Below are 16,671 nucleotides of genomic sequence, written 5' to 3' on the forward strand. Positions count from 1 at the left end.
ATGATTTATTATACAAATATATATCTTTTATTTAATATTTTCTAATATATATAGCATAACAGTGTGGGAATAAAATGTACATTAAATAAACATTTGTTATCTACCCCACACTTTATCTGCTCGTGTTTATTAACATTAATAGGGTATGTCTCGTTAATTTCTTGCTGACACAGAGAGCGATGGGCGTGGCCTGCGGTTGACGTCACTGCACAGAATGACCTTCATCTCGGGAATCCTCATCCTCTGCATCACACTGCGTGGGTGACATAATAATATCACTTTATTATAAAGAAGCGTTAATATAAACAGCATAGAATATCTGAAGGCCGTTTTGCAGAAATCAGAAATCGTTATAAACCAAAATGATATTTTTGAATAATAATATCCCTTAAAATATGTGGAAAGATAACCTACGCCCTTACAAAGAGTGTCTCAGCAAGTTACAGAGCAACGGAGAGGAAACGACTATGTAAAAGTATAATGAATGCAATTACACGTTACTTTTACACATTCAAACGCAATCATTTTGCAAATCGCTTGCAAATAATGCATTATAAGTAACATAACATTGGAAATACATAAAAGGAAATATATGGAATAAATGTAAGAGTGTAATATGTTAACACCCAGATTATAAACGCATGATTTCTATTCTAAGATTTGAACATCTTCAGTATTAAAGGGAAAGCCCGCAGCGGCCCGCACTATCTTCACCACAAATGTGGGAGACCACGAAAACACAAAACAATTCAATCACTGTCTATATTGCACCCACATGATTTCTATTTAACGATATATGGCGATTTTAGTTTTACATTTGCTGTCAGACTCTATTAGAAAACGCAAACCGGCGCATCCCAAAATTGTATTTATCTCCTCCCCCTCCAGGAGTCGGATGGTATTTTCCACACGGTGTGTCAGGTGACATTTCAGCCATTTTGTATCGCAGATTCATCCGACAGTATCCGTGACAAGCAGTTTCTATCATTTGATTGGAATTTAAAACCATTGTTCTCAACCAAACCATTTATCCTCAGAGCCCGATACCCGTCAATTTGTACGGTTCTGCTTGTGTCCAGCAGTATTAGTTCGGCATTATTGGGGTTTTGAGGTGCAATTAGAGGAATAATGTCGTCAGGAAGCCCTGAATACTCACCGTTCTTCGCAGTGATGGGCGCATCAGCAGCGATGGTCTTCAGCGGTAAATTTCGATTTAAATATATTTAACACATTTATTAAACATTTATTGATTAATATGTACATGAATTATATTCGCATAATTATTTTGTCATGATTCTTTGATCTCCCTGTGGAGGTCACATTATTCTTGAAATGCGGTGCAATGTCATTCTAATTATTTAATTCACTAGTATTAATATGAACATAGATACACTTGTTTATTTAAAATATTTTTTAAACATTTATAAATTATCAACAAAAAAAAAATGTCTGCATGATTATAATCCATCCTGTCAGTGCTGGTTCCATTATTCCTAGTATCGAATGAAATATTCTAGAACAAAATATATCTTCTATATATTTAACAAAACACATTCTTTACATCTACTTTCACATGATGATGTCTTTATGATCATAATCCATTTTGATTTGCTAGCCGAAAAATTGCTGGTGAAATGTTGCATTTATTATTAGAATTACTCATTATTGATAAACGCTATAGCAGTAGCAATGCAAATTGATCATAAAATGTCTGATATATTAATTTACATCCCAGCAAATACAACCGGTCTTCGATTTAACCAGCTATGGTATAAAATTCATTCCCTGGTATGGGTAGATTTAGAGATTATAATTTGTATGCAAGGGATTATTTAACAGGTTAAACTAGTTTTATTTCACGTCTTAAACCGTTTTTCCCCCCACAGGTATAGATCATTACTCGGGTTTGATTGGATATAGAGGCTGAAAGCCTGAAACATTGAATTTAAGGTGCAGCCTGACAGCTCTGCATTAGATATCACACTATTAATTAGGCTATTTACTGATTTATTGGGTTATTTTGTTCAATTAATCAGAAACTACAAGTTTTTCAGAAAAATGAAATATTAAGATTGACTTTTTAGTATTTAGATCAGCTTAAATTTAGCTGTATTGATGATCACTGTATCATCCATCAAAGATGAACGACGATCCAGAAATGGATAAAAAATCTCTCACTCTATTTAGGATTAGATCTGGTGGTTTTTAAATGGATAAAAATTCCAATAAAGTGCATAATGACAATAATTTCCCACAAATTTTCAGGTTGAAGCTGCAGAAATAGTGCGACGCTGACATGTACGTGCACATTACAGTAGGGAGGGACATCAGAAGCATCTGTGTTTATTCCAGCACAAGGCATCATGCTGTGTATTCTCTGCTGGACTGTTAGAAGGCACTTCAGGCCTGTTTGCTCTCTTTATCTCTGTATGTCAGCGTCAGTAATGCAAACAAACTAATACAGCAGCTGGTGTGCGTTTGTTTAAAATGCGTACAGTGCTGGTCAGTCGTGAGGTCAGTCAATGCTCTGCCAAGCCATTTTTCGCGTGTATTTGAGATTGAATGGCTTTCTTAATGAGAACGGCACTGAGAACTCAGGAAAAAGGTCTCTCTCATCCGTGTCTTTGTGAGTAAAGGGTTTTCTTTAGTTCGCTTCCCGGTTTCAGTTTGTCACTGAACATGAGAGCGAAGCTGAGATAAGAAAGAGCCGGAATTAATTTATTATTTATATATTTCAGGGATTCTGCTGCCTTTGATGTGAAACACAGTATAAAGCAGTCTGCCGCTCTTGAGTCCTGTTTGCCATTAAAATAAACATCAAATCAAAATTGACTTGATTTAATTCAATAATTCATGTCATGGATCCTGTTTGCGCCAAACGGCAAACGCAATAAAAATAACTATACAAGCATCCACTCAAATAGATGATAATCATTATAGATATCATTCATTCTGGAAACAGGCCTTTTTTGTGCACACTTATTGCTTAAAAAAAACATGGTTGTCTTCATAAATTGCTCCGCCTCTCAAACGACTTTCCATTTTAGCTGACATCTCCAAGCCCTCTTATTTTCAGGTGTTTTACCATTCGTTGTAAAACTGTGGACCTATTTTTCCAACGTCTCACAACCGGACATTCTTCCAAAAACTACGATAAAACCTGTTGGAAAGCATCTTTTGCAGTGATTTTTGCGTGAGCATATCACTGAACACCCCAGACCACTCGGTGAGTTTCACGTCTTTGTAAACTAAAGTTTAATGCGTTTATATGAATGATTGTTCCAGTGCCGCTATGAAACCATTGTATAGGTGGGGGGCTGCTAACACAAAAACCTAAAATTCTCGGGACAGCAGCATGTGTCCAAATTTTAATCTTAACCGTTCGATTTAATCAGAAAAGATCTTAAAATAGGGCTTTACTTGTAAAACGCCGAACTTACCCTTTAAGTGTGGATAAAACAAGCTCCGCGACACCAGCTGCGCGTTCTCACTCTCCGACTCTCTGACGGTGAATTGACACACAGCCGCCTCCTGTCATTTACTCGTCTCAGTTGCTTTGGTTGTATAGTGCTTGTATTGGCAGTATTGCGTGTAATTTTAGTCATTCCCACAGGTTTCGCGCTCGCATAAAAAGCATGTGCATCACTGATGTATATAAGTGGCACTCTCATAAAGCCGCCTCTCAAATAGCTCTTGAGTACCAAATTGACTTAAACGGTCAATATACATACAATATTATGCCAAAATGCCTTGACTTGACAAGTATTCAGATAAATACAGTCAGATTTGGAACATAAATGGTTGAGAGAAAACGCATGTTGTGTAACAGTATATTGGATCCTTGCATAAACTCTTAAAGTGACAGCAGTCTAATAGACCAAAAAGAAAATCACTCACTGCTCTTTGCTGAATAACCTTTGTTATTATTGTAAGCAATAATCTGTATTTTTACAATAAAATAACACAGGGGATAGTCTTTTCATTTGATTAGGCCTACTTTAATTTCTGTAGTATTTCTTACTTGAATACTACTGTAAGACACACCTAAAAACTTTATAAATTCTCTTGCTGGCTTCCCAAATAATACCTTACAACAGCGATAATCAAAAAAACTTGAACAAACTGGTTACTCTTTTTAAACTCTGTTCAATGCGAGTGCCAAATGCTCGAACATGACCAGTCATTCACGCGAGCACAGACGAGACCTGAACTGCACACGTTACTATCAGTGTTTAAAACTAAACTCATTTAAGCTTTGCAATTGTAATCATTTAAGACGTGAAAGAGAACTCGCTCGCACTGTGACATTTGTGTGTGTGTGTGTGTGTGTGTGTGTGTGTGTGTGTGTGTGTGTGTGTGTGTGTGTGTGTGTGTGTGTGTGTGTGTGTGTGTGTGTGTGTGTGTGTGTGTGTGTGGCCTACTCATCTCAGTGCGCAAATATTGAGTTCTCTTTGAAGTGTTGCACTTGATTAGACAAATTCACACAAAAAGTATGTCAACATGTCCGTCTTGATGAGTCTCCTAGCAGACATACTGTTATGAACTTATACTGTCAAGAAAGATTTGTCTATTTATTCTATTGTGTTCTGATTTTATTACTGACAATTTACTAGTCCATATAAAAATTTTTTTTTTTAACATTTCAGTTATTCAAATAAAGCCTCCCTGTTCTGTGTGTAAGCTATTGCAACCAAATAACCCAAATTATAAAACATTTTTGAGATGGTTAGTATTTAATTATTATTATTTTGAGATAAACATTATATGATAACAAATTATCTGTACGGAGGTACATATGGCAGATTTCAATACCATTTCAAAATGGTATATAAAATTTCAGGTATCGTATCTTGTTGTACATTCCAGTATCGTAACAACACTATTCTGAATGATGTTTCACGTTGACTTTACATGCGACAAGAGAAAGACGTGATTTTGATATTGCTGTTTTAAAGGATGTTCTGCGTTCTTTAAAGCTCAAATAAAACGGGTATATGTGTGAAAACAAATATGTTAAAGTGCAGGATGCATTGGTGTAATTGTGATTTATTTAATTTGTAACTGAAAGATGAGTTGAAATAGTTTTTGGTGGTAATCTGCATTAATGCTGTTGATCGAGCTTAATTTATATTGAACCCAAAACATTTCAATAATTTCCCGGAATGATAAACTAGATGTTGATCCAGACCAGGGTGAGAAATTAGCACCCGCCACCAGCCAATGGCTGGTACTTTTTCAAAGTGGCGGGTGACTTTGCCTTGTATACCAGCCACAGTGGCGGGTAAATTGTAAAACATATTTTTATTGGTTACTACTTAAAACATTCCTTGTAACGGATTGGACATCTTTTGTCAAAGAATGCTGTTGCTAAGTAAAAATAATGCACTTTTGTCGAGTAACTAATTTGATTGGTTTTCAGCGCTGTGCTTTACGGACACAGCGCACGGACACGGCGCTGAACGGACCGTGACACATATAGCCGAGGTACAGACGGAAGGAAAATTAAAAAAATATACCCGGTGTTAAGAGGCCCGCCGCGGAGTCAGAAGTATATGAGTGTACAACCTGTTGAGGGCGAAGTAAATAAAAAGTGAAGGTACTTTTCGAAAAAGTGGCGCATTGATGACGAAGGGAAAACGAGGGTTCGCTTAGTTCGCTTACTGTCGAACCAATGCGTTGTCCGAAAATGCAAACAATTCGTTCGTTAGAGGAACAACTAACCTTAAAATAGAGTCAATGAATATGAGCAATTCTATTCAGAAACATCCATGCGATCGGCAAAAAGGGTAGACCTTTTCGGGACTACGTTTGGATGTGCAAGTAAGTAAATTACTAACTTGAAGTTGTGTTTTGTGATGGCTAGATAGCTATCGTTTTTTTAGTTTAGCGATAGTTTTAGCAGCGGCTAGGATAGGAGCCGATACCGTGGGTGCTCCGGAGCTCGATTACGTGTCAGTTAAACTTTTCATCTCCAATCCTATCTGTATTTGTGAGAAGTGGTGCTGTCCTGACTTGAAAGATACCCTACTTTACGGCTTTATTATCAAGTTAAGCCTCTGGGGTCGACAAACGCGCGGGCACGTTTTGCTGGATTTTTTTCAAATAGCAGCAAAATACATTTAAATACGCCATCGTTTATGGTCATACAGAGTTAACTAATATTAAAAAATAAACTGTAAAATAACCATGCATAAAACTCTCTCAAAAATACAAACATGTACATACATGTTGCTTACATGTTTGTGCTAATAGTGATTTTTTTTTTTTTATAAAAAGGGGCGTGCGTCCGTGAGCATCCACGGGGGAAAACATAAATTGGCTCCTGAGTGCAGCATAAATCATATTGTTAAATGGATAAAACGAATGACATATTTGTAATGGACGTCAATGTTATCAAAGTCACAGTTCTCATTCATAAATTTGAATTCCAGAAAAAGTGGCTGGTAAAAAATACAAGTGGCTGGTAAAATTGGGCATCCACCAGCCACTGTGGCTTGTGGGCAAAAAAGTTAATTTCCCACCCTGATCCAGACAGTCATAAGGAACAGTTGTATTTTACGTCAGAGGTTGGTCTTGATTTCCACATGGAGGAAGGGAGTTATCCGTGAATCACCTGTCATTCAGACTTAGCTGTTTTAATCTACACTATATTTACTCGAGGAAACAGTGACTTGATGAGTGTGTGACTAACAGACGTGATGCACACAGATCGTTTCTGATGTGAAGAGCTGAAGCTAATACACTCGTTCATCTGACTTGGCATCATGTCCCAGTTCAGTCCTGTGCTCATTACTAACTCATGTGTAGTATAGCAGAACACAATGGTTTCAGGTAGTTGAGACGAACTATTTGATTCATTAGACTGTGATAGACTGATATCATACAAGCTGATCAATCGACTGAGATTTTTGAGATTTGTGGTATCGGGAAATGCCTTTGGCTGATTAAAAAAAAGTGTTTGTTCCCCTTTGTGTCGGTTGCAATATCTCCTCACCATCTTGTTAATGGATAGTGCACATTTTTTGTTTTTAATCAAGCATTGGTTTTGAGTGGAAAACTATTTATAAAACTTTAACTATAGCGTGTTTTATTAGAATATCCTGCTTTAAATAATATTGGGCATATTTTTTTTCTCTCAGAAATTTTATTAATGGACACTTTTAGATTTTCTATCAAATATAAAACTGATAAAGCTTATAAAGGCTTAGTTGCTGTATTTTTTAAAAGTGTTGTAAGACACATATTGCTAAATCAATCATTATCATCATTCGTTGTTATTTTGATTATTTTAATTTCTACTAAAATGAGTTTGCCATGAAAATAGCCTTAGCAGCTGAATATGACAGAAACAAGTTGTTCTTTCTATGCAAAAACATTGATTGATTTGACCCTGTAGAAATGGTCAAATTTGTATTCAGTCTCGGTGTTGTTCTCAGAGTTAGAGTTTGTCTTAAATAATGTGTGTTTGGACAGTGGCCATCTGCACACTGAAGGATTGTTCAGCTCTTCATCGCTCTGGCCCATCTGTCTTATTACACACACACACACACACACACACACACACACACACACACACACACGCACACACGCACACACACACACACACACACACACACACACACACACACTCTGTTATTGGCTAGTTTGGGTGATTCTGTGCTGCAGTAGTAGTTGTAATCGTGGTTAATGCGGATGGTATTTCCAGCAGGGTTACCCTTTAATCCCGGAAACTAAGATTAGACTAAGATTCCTGGATGAACGAGCTGTAGCGTGCAGCAGCGGGTTAACAGTGTGTGTGCAGGTCTGTAGAATTAACACACTCGACCATACTCTACACACGACCAGATCACCACAGCCAGCCAACAGTTTGCAAATAAACAGCCCATCTGACTTGGTTTAGTTTCCTGGTTTGAGCCAAGCTCAATTCCACCTATCTGCCGGGTCCTTAATTTATTATATTAGTCTCCACGGTACATGAGTATTATTGTGAGTAACTTCTTTACTAAAAATGGAGATTTACCTGTTATTGCGGTTTGCTAATGCCATCTTCATTACTACTTTTGCTCATTCAGGTTTTTGAAAGCACTAAAACATCCATCCAAGAATTCAACTTTTTTTGTTGACAAGAACTGGTCAGATTTATGATTTATTTATTTTCATCTTTCTGGATTTGATAAAACAGGTGAAGCAGTAAGAAAACTTCTCACAACATTTCAGAAAGCTATAGAAATGCCCTGAAAACACCCAGTACACAGTTTTTCGCAGCCCGTCTGTCTTCACAAGTGTTTCTTGTTTTTACCATTTTGGTTTGACTACTGAGGAGATCCGAGTCATGCTGCTCTGAGAAACTGTGCAATAATAATAAGAGAATTATTCTATATCTGTACTGGTTCATTATTGCAAATTAAAGCCATAAATAAAAAATGTGTTGCTTGAAACAAAATAAACGTTAGCTGAAATAAAACAATGTACAAAAACACCGGACGGCGGACACGCACGCACATACTGTTGTCATTTTGTGGTCAACAATATTGATATGATTAAGGACTTTGTGAAATTAAGATAATGTGTGTACCGCACGTTAAGTTATGTTAGTTCTATACAAATACAAATAAAATGCAATAGTTGCTAACCGTCGGCAGTCACTGTACATTTGACCCCGAACAGGGAACATGTTAACTGAATTTACATCAGCAATCTTACTCCAATGCAGATTATTTTTGTATTTCCCCGTATAATTCAAGGTATTTCCCAACTTCTATGAGTTCTTGTTGTTCTTTTCGTTATGGTTACGCTACTGCGCGCTATTGAAGTAATCTGAAGTGTGTTGTGACCTGGTGAGACCAGTAGGTGGCAGCACTCGACAGTGAATGTAATCGCAGTAACATAATCCTTTCGCACTGAGGAACTGCCATACACTGTTTCCATAATGCACAACAGAGAAAAATAAAAGATTAAAAAGGGATACGTTTATTATAATTTTTTCACTATTTGTTTCAGAGATTATTCATGCTGTAAAACTATGAATGTTAAAGTTTTGTTGCACTAATGAAAGTAACTCGCTTGTCGTCTCTGTGTCTGTAGCATTGGGCGCGGCGTACGGCACAGCGAAGAGTGGCACGGGTATCGCTGCCATGTCTGTGATGCGTCCAGAGCTGATCATGAAGTCCATCATTCCTGTGGTCATGGCGGGAATCATTGCTATATACGGTCTGGTGGTGGCCGTCCTCATCGCCAACGGCATCTCTGAAAAGATTACTCTCTACAAGTGAGTTAAACACAAGCACTACTAGAGAACTCTGATTCAGATCAGGGCTATTATAGTTAACAAAAACTAAATCATAAAATCACTGAAAGTAAGATAACCGATAAAATAAAATAAATAAGCATTATATTTCAGCTAGTCGCCAACGTAACATTTCTCATTTTCATTTAGTTTAACTTTTAACTTTAAAACTAAAAATTGAAATAAAAATGAATAAAAAATGAGTGCTATCAAATCGACTAATCACATCTAACTTAAAAGTTTGTGTATATACATCTCGTATTTAATTAAACACTGTCGTCAAAGTTGGTATTATGGTTTTATATAACTATGGTCAGACACTTGCACGTGTCATTATAATATTAACATTTTATGAAAATCAAGCTCACATTGAGTTTTTGACCAGCAAATGACAGATATAGTTTGTCTGTCTCTGGAACAGTTTGAGGAGCCAATGGTTTAGTCACACCCTCTTTTTAATGCTTTTTATTGGTTAAATATTTGCAAAAACCCACATACCGACGTAAAGGATGACCAATAGCATTAATTTTATAAAACAATGACAAAATATAGAGAGATTTAATGTTTCGACCCAACAGCGCAATGATATATATTGATGTGATTTATTTGTAATTATTTTTAGGAATTGGATCATTTTCCACAGCACAAAATCTAAAAATTAAAACCAATTTAAAATGTTAATAAAAATCTCAACAATACTACAATAACACCGATTCAGATTTATTATATTATATTGTATTATATTATATTTCATTATGGTTGTTGCAATGCTAAAGTGTTGGTTGTTGATTCCAGTACATTTTTCAATAGCAGTACTCTGCATTGCCGATGCTGTAGAATGATGAGTTCTGTTGTTGTATTGTTTTTGCTTTTTTAAACATGTATATGCATTTTTGGCAAAATTTCTTATTTATTTTTATATATTATTTATTTATGATTTTTATTTTATTTTATGATTTAAAAAACAAAACAAAACAAAAACATTTTATTTATATTATTATTTATATATTTATTTATATATTAATCCTTTTTTTGTTTGTTTTTTTACCAATGCCTGATTGTTGTTTCTGTGTGGCAGGAGTTTCCTGCATTTGGGCGCCGGCCTCAGCGTGGGTCTGAGCGGGCTGGCGGCCGGTTTCGCCATCGGCATCGTGGGAGACGCGGGCGTCCGTGGAACCGCCCAGCAGCCGCGCCTCTTCGTTGGCATGATCCTCATTCTGATCTTCGCTGAAGTCCTTGGTCTCTACGGCCTCATCGTAGCCCTGATTCTCTCAACCAAATAAACTGGCAGTCAGCATGCAGCGCTGCCGGGCCGCACGGCGGGGGAAGCGGAACAAAAAATCAAGTGGGAAGGGGGGAAAATAAATGGTATCTTACACTAAAATGAAATTAGATGAAATGAGAGGTAGGAAAGTAATCCTACACATTATAACAGGCTTTGCGTTTGGTTTTATCTCTGAAAGTGTACAGTCGTCCAGTTTGATAGTATTGATTTCTTGTAAATGCGGTGTATAGTGATTTTGTTCTGTGTTTGTGAAGAAAAAAATTATATAATAATAATAATGTAATAGATCTCATTCTCTGTTTTTTCTCCCACACCCCTCCTGCCTATCAATCTGTTAACCAATCACGCGTTCTCTTTCGCTCCCTTCACGCCTCTGGTACCTGTCCCTTCCTGTCACGTGATTTGGGAGTTTTATAAATTTCCATGTTGGTGTCAAAGAAGTGTTTGTGAAGTGGAAAAAAACGCACTGATGAGTCTGTATGTGGAATGGAATAGTTTTTGTTAACATCAATTTTTGTTTTCCACTGATTTTATTCATTAAGATATTGTACTTGAAGCTCCTCAAATCCTTTGAATTGATATTTATATAAACATAAATCTATATATATAATATATGAATATATAAGAATAGACCTGCACTGGCCGGTGTCCCGCTTCTTCTGAGTGCAGTGTTGGGGAGTATTTCAGCTTGGTGTGTGTATTTATGGTTGTTTCCTGTGTATATCTGATGTTTGGTTGTATTAAAGGTGTGCGTGTGCCCCTCGTGGGTCTCACAAGTGTCATTTCCATATGCCTATGTTTCCAGTGCTTTTTCATCATCAGACGGATGGTGTGAGTGTGTTCAGCTGTGTATCTGGCCTTGCAGTCCTCAGCCGCCCTCGACCTTAGCACTGATACATTTACACTCTATTTTCACGGTAAATTACTTACATTTTCGCAATCAAACACTGACTCTCAATCACTAACAATTATGTGGATTATTTCTATTAGCACACACACTCACAAATCTGGCTATTGCTAATGCAGTGGTTTTCAACGTTTTTGACTCAAAAGCCCCCCGAATGTCCTCGAGGATTTCTGCTGTATGACAAAACGGCTTGTTTTCAAACTTAATTTTTAAAGTAACTGAATCTGAGACTGTTGATATATTAAACACGATTCATTTTGTCATTCTATCACTTAAGATTCTGATGCAAGTGTGTTTTCCAGTTAAAAACAGCCTATATTATTATTATTTTTTTTAAGTTTATTTCGAATTTATGTAAAAAAACAACATCCGACAAGAAAATGAAAATCAAATAAACAAATCAATGTGATAAGCATAACCAAAAATAATTGACAATAGTTACAGCCATAGACTTTCTAGCTCTTGTCATTGTCCATTACATATTCGAAAAGGAGTGGGAATTAAGTGCACTTTAAGCCTATTTGTACTATATTAAATCACCCTGAGCTCATCTACGAAGTTTGTTGAGAACCGATGTTCTAATGTCAATTAATTTTGAACATTCCAACTGAACAACCACGTGTCCGGGATTAGTAATGGCATAGAACGCGCCCGGACAGTACCCATATAAGGGCTTTCCGCACAACTTTTTTGTTTTTACGACGCGCGCAACTCAAATCCTCAGGAAAATAATTGTGATATCCTCAATGCAAGTTCAAAGAAATCTATTTAAGATTAAATATCTCGTTCGACACGTTTATAAACTAAAATTAAAACTCTCTTTGACCTATGAAATATAAGAGAGATTAAAATGAGACGAATTCAATTCCTAAAAGTCTTTAAAAAAATATGACTAAATACTATCTTTTACTTGTCGTTGTTCACTTAAAATGTGCATATTGTTACTATAGCATTGAAATAGTGAAAAGAACAAGCCAAAGGGGATCCTCGTGATAAAGAAGATGGAGAACATAAAATGGGTAAAGGTTACTGCATTTTTCTTGTAGTGTTAAGAACATGTAATAACACCTAATTTGCTTTTCATTGTTTACTGTCTATTTACAAGGAACACAAAGTCCACCAATTGTTTAATATTTAGCTGTTTTTTTATTGAAAGTTGCATCAGTATGAAACAGTGGATTGCCAATAGCATATAATATCTCCAGATTTAAGGGGAAAAAACACATTTACAGATAAATTCTCTCATAACAAATGACATCACATGAAACATGAATGTGAGCCGTCCTGTCAGTCCGTGTTGGTGTGTTTCAGGCGCCCAGGCTGCTGAGGAGAGTGTTTGCTATATCACTGATGGCTGTGTATGTGCTGCTCTCTGGAAACACCTGCAGGATGTCCCGTCCCTCATCTAAACGCGCTGTCAGGAGAGGATCCAGCGGGACTGAACCTACAAACACACACTTATGTCATCTGGAGTGCTGCTGTATACAGCTGGGGACGAAAGTCTGAGGCCACCAGTCAAAATGCTTACAAAATGTTATTTTTCTAATTTTATTTTTTTAAACAAATAATTATAATTTAATTATTATTACAAATAAATACATTTTACATTTTTATAATAAATAATAGAACTCCAGTGGAAGAAAATCAACATAATGAGAAACATTTACATTTGATATTTTTTAAACTGAAATTTACATTTGACTTCAAAATAGTATATAATCCTTATTTTGTTAGTTTGTTTTTATTTCTTATGGTAATACTTAAACATTGAGCTTTTTTCAGGGAGAAAAAAAATCTGATTTTCAATGTGACCTCAGACTTTTTATTGCAAATAATTATAATTAAATAATTTTTATAAATAATACATTTAATGAGATAATTATATATTATAATAAATAATTAAATTCAATTATCATTAAATTTCAGTGAAAATTTACCATGAATTCAAGTATGCATTAATATTTGGTTTGACATGAACATGACCATGTTCTCCATCATGATTTGAGCTCAAAATAGAGCAGAATCTTCCATATTTCTTGTGCATTTTACATCATAAGTTTGTTTAAATTTTTGGACGGTAATACTAAAACATTTAGCTTTTTCAGGCTGAAAATCCCAGATCTTCAATATGGCCTCAGACTTTTGGACCCTACTATATTTACTGACAAATCCACAGGTCTCATGTCTATCCTGTACTCAAACTCATTTAAACACACAATGAGATGATGTGCACCATCGAGTGGTGAATAGTGGAACAACACAAGTCAGAAGTGTTGCTCAATCATCAGTACATTACCTAGAAACACAGATCCTGTGAGCTTGGCTAATTCCTCACCTCCCCCTTTAGAGAAAATGTTACTGCACTCCTGAAAAACACACATCCCCCAGTGTAAAGTTTAAATCAAGATCATTAGGTTAGTTTAAGGCATTTCCCAGTGCAGCTGTGTGTTTTTACACTCACAGAACAGTGTGGACACACATATCCGCTCATGTTCTCCACGATGCCCAGGATTTTCACAGCGGTCTTCTTACAGAAGGTGATCTCGCGCCTCACGTCTCCTGTAGACACTGCCTGACATTTTAAAGGGTGTTTATGCATGTTATTCAGCAGACAAGAGATTTACAGTACCAGTATGACAAGGACATCAACCCTGAGTGAGTGTGTGTGTGTGTGTTTACCTGCGGTGTAGTGACCAGCACGGCTCCGTCCACTTTATGTTTGCGCAGGTTCTCGACCACGGCCAGGTGTTCGTCTGACGTCCCCGGTGGCGTGTCCACTAGCAGAACGTCCAGTTCGCCCCATGCCACATCACTGACAAACTGTCCAATCAGAGCTGGAAAAGTGACGGGGGATATGAGACGGGAACACATCAGGTACCAAAGTTTAAAAACTCAACTCAGGGTCAAAGGTCAGACCTGTTTTTTTGGGCCCCCTCCACACGACGGCCTCATCCGAGTCCTCCAGCAGGAAGCCGATGGACATGAGCGCGAGCTTCTGCTGAGGGTCTGCGTACACGGGAACCCAGCCCGAGTCACACTGATGCACCTCCGGCTTCCCCACGCTCAGCATCCGCGGGATACTGGGCCCGCACAGATCCACATCCAGGATTCCCACCTTCTCACACCATGACCAACAGAGCAGAATGGAATGGAACAGAGCAAAACAGAATATTGGAACAGAGCAGTACTGTATATAATAGAATAGAGCAAAACTGAATATTACAATAGAGCTGTATATAATAGAATAGAGCAAAACTGAATATTACAATAGAGCTGTATATAATAGAATAGAGCAAAACTGAATATTACAATAGAGCTGTATATAATAGAATAGAGCAAAACTGAATATTACAATAGAGCTGTATATAATAGAATAGAGCAAAACTCAATATTACAATAGAGCTGTATATAATAGAATAGAGCAAAACTCAATATTACAATAGAGCTGTATATAATAGAATAGAGCAAAACTCAATATTACAATAGAGCTGTATATAATAGAATAGAGCAGAATAGAATAAAGTAAAACAGAACATATTGAAATAGAGCAGGATATAATAGAATAGAGCAAAACAGAATATATTAAAATAGAGCTGAATATATTCAAATAAGGCAGAATGGAATAAAATAAAGCAGAAGATAATAGAAAAGAGCAAAATTAATATAATAGAGCATAGCAGAATATATAAAAAGGGTTTAGAATATAATATAATAGAGCAAAACAGAAAACATTCAAATAGAGCTTAATATATTCAAATAAAGCAGAATAGAATAAAATAAAACAGAACAGATTGAAATAGAGCAGTATATAATAGAATAGAACAAAACAGAATGTATTAAAATAGAGCTGAATATATTCAAATAAGGCAGAATAGAATAAAATAAAGCAGAAGATAATAGAAAAGAGCAAAATTAATATAATAGAGCATAGCAGAATATATAAAAAGGGTTTAGAATATAATATAATAGAGCAAAACAGAAAACATTCAAATAGAGCTTAATATATTCAAATAAAGCAGAATAGAATAAAATAAAACAGAACAGATTGAAATAGAGCAGTATATAATAGAATAGAACAAAACAGAATGTATTCAAATAGAGCTGAATATTTTAAAATAGAGCAGAATAGAATATGAGCCGAGTAGAAAATAAAGCAGAAGATAATAGAAAAGAGCAAAAATTATATAATAGAGCTTAACAGAATATATAAAAATGGATCAGAATATATTTAAATAGGGTAAAAGAGAATCAATAAAAATACACTAGAATATAGCAAAAAATGGATATATTAAATATATATTAAAATGGAATATATTCAAATGGAGCAGAGCAGAATAAAATAGAGCAAAACAGAATATATTAAAATAGAGTGGTATATAATAGAATAGAGCATACATAATCAATGAATAGAGAAGAATAGAATAGAGCATGTTAGAATAGAATACACTGATATTTCACCTTCTTTCCTGCATGTGTGAGCGCTAAGGCGAGTTCAGTGGTGATGGTGCTTTTCCCAACTCCACCTTTACCGGACAGAACCAGAACCACGTGCTTCACCTCAGACAGATTCCCTTTCTCTGAGAGATGTGTTCAAACATTACGTTTTAAAGTCGATTCAAACATTCTGTTCTCTTTAACGCTTATTGGAACCACTTTACAGTAGTGGTACTGTGATGCTGTAAGGTAATACTATGGCATTTATATGTATGTACCATGATGCTCCAAAGAACATCAACATGTTAAATGTCCAACAAATCTATTGTATTTTCAATCCAGTTGTCAAAAAACATGGCATTGTTGTGGTTCATAAACAAAACATAGTTTTACCATGCTATATGTCCAAAAACATGGTCTTATCATGTTACTTTATTATATTTGTTTCAAAATGCCTGCATTATTGCGTTTATCTTTTTTTTATTCTGTTGCATTTTATGACAACGTAAATTGACAGTTGTGAAGTGAGTCAGTTGTATTAAAGTACGACTGGTCGATGTAATCGCACTTACCGCTGCGGTCCATGTTGGTTTATTTTTATTTCCGCATTGTTTACGTCATACTGACGTTCTGCGCTTTTGATCCCGCCTAATAGGACAAGCTCGTCCAATCAGATACTAGAGTGCAAGCATCTCAACGTTACTATTGGTCATTTAGCCGACGTAGTCACGCACTTGTTATAGTCCTTCAAAACGGTAG

General features: G+C 36.0%; 2 protein-coding genes across 2 annotated transcripts; one reads left to right on the forward strand and one right to left on the reverse strand.

Moving 5' to 3' along the window:
* The first annotated feature begins 942 nt into the window (after positions 1-942).
* atp6v0cb (ATPase H+ transporting V0 subunit cb) lies at positions 943-11,357 on the forward strand. The gene is made up of 3 exons (XM_077219289.1): positions 943-1,201; positions 9,085-9,268; positions 10,365-11,357. The coding sequence occupies exons 1-3, from the start codon at positions 1,129-1,131 to the stop codon at positions 10,567-10,569; spliced, it is 462 nt and encodes a 153-aa protein (XP_077075404.1). The 5' UTR covers positions 943-1,128; the 3' UTR covers positions 10,570-11,357.
* Positions 11,358-12,604: 1,247 nt separating this feature from the next.
* nubp2 (nucleotide binding protein 2 (MinD homolog, E. coli)) lies at positions 12,605-16,594 on the reverse strand. The gene is made up of 7 exons (XM_077219288.1): positions 16,485-16,594; positions 15,937-16,055; positions 14,395-14,593; positions 14,158-14,312; positions 13,940-14,050; positions 13,775-13,844; positions 12,605-12,922 (listed from the first exon to the last, which is right to left on the reverse strand). The coding sequence occupies exons 1-7, from the start codon at positions 16,495-16,497 to the stop codon at positions 12,786-12,788; spliced, it is 804 nt and encodes a 267-aa protein (XP_077075403.1). The 5' UTR covers positions 16,498-16,594; the 3' UTR covers positions 12,605-12,785.
* Positions 16,595-16,671: the final 77 nt, after the last annotated feature.

This window comes from Siphateles boraxobius, unplaced genomic scaffold, assembly GCF_051911475.1.
Source record: "Siphateles boraxobius isolate OS27281-9 unplaced genomic scaffold, OSU_SipBor_1 12, whole genome shotgun sequence".
Lineage (NCBI taxonomy): Eukaryota > Metazoa > Chordata > Actinopteri > Cypriniformes > Leuciscidae > Siphateles > Siphateles boraxobius.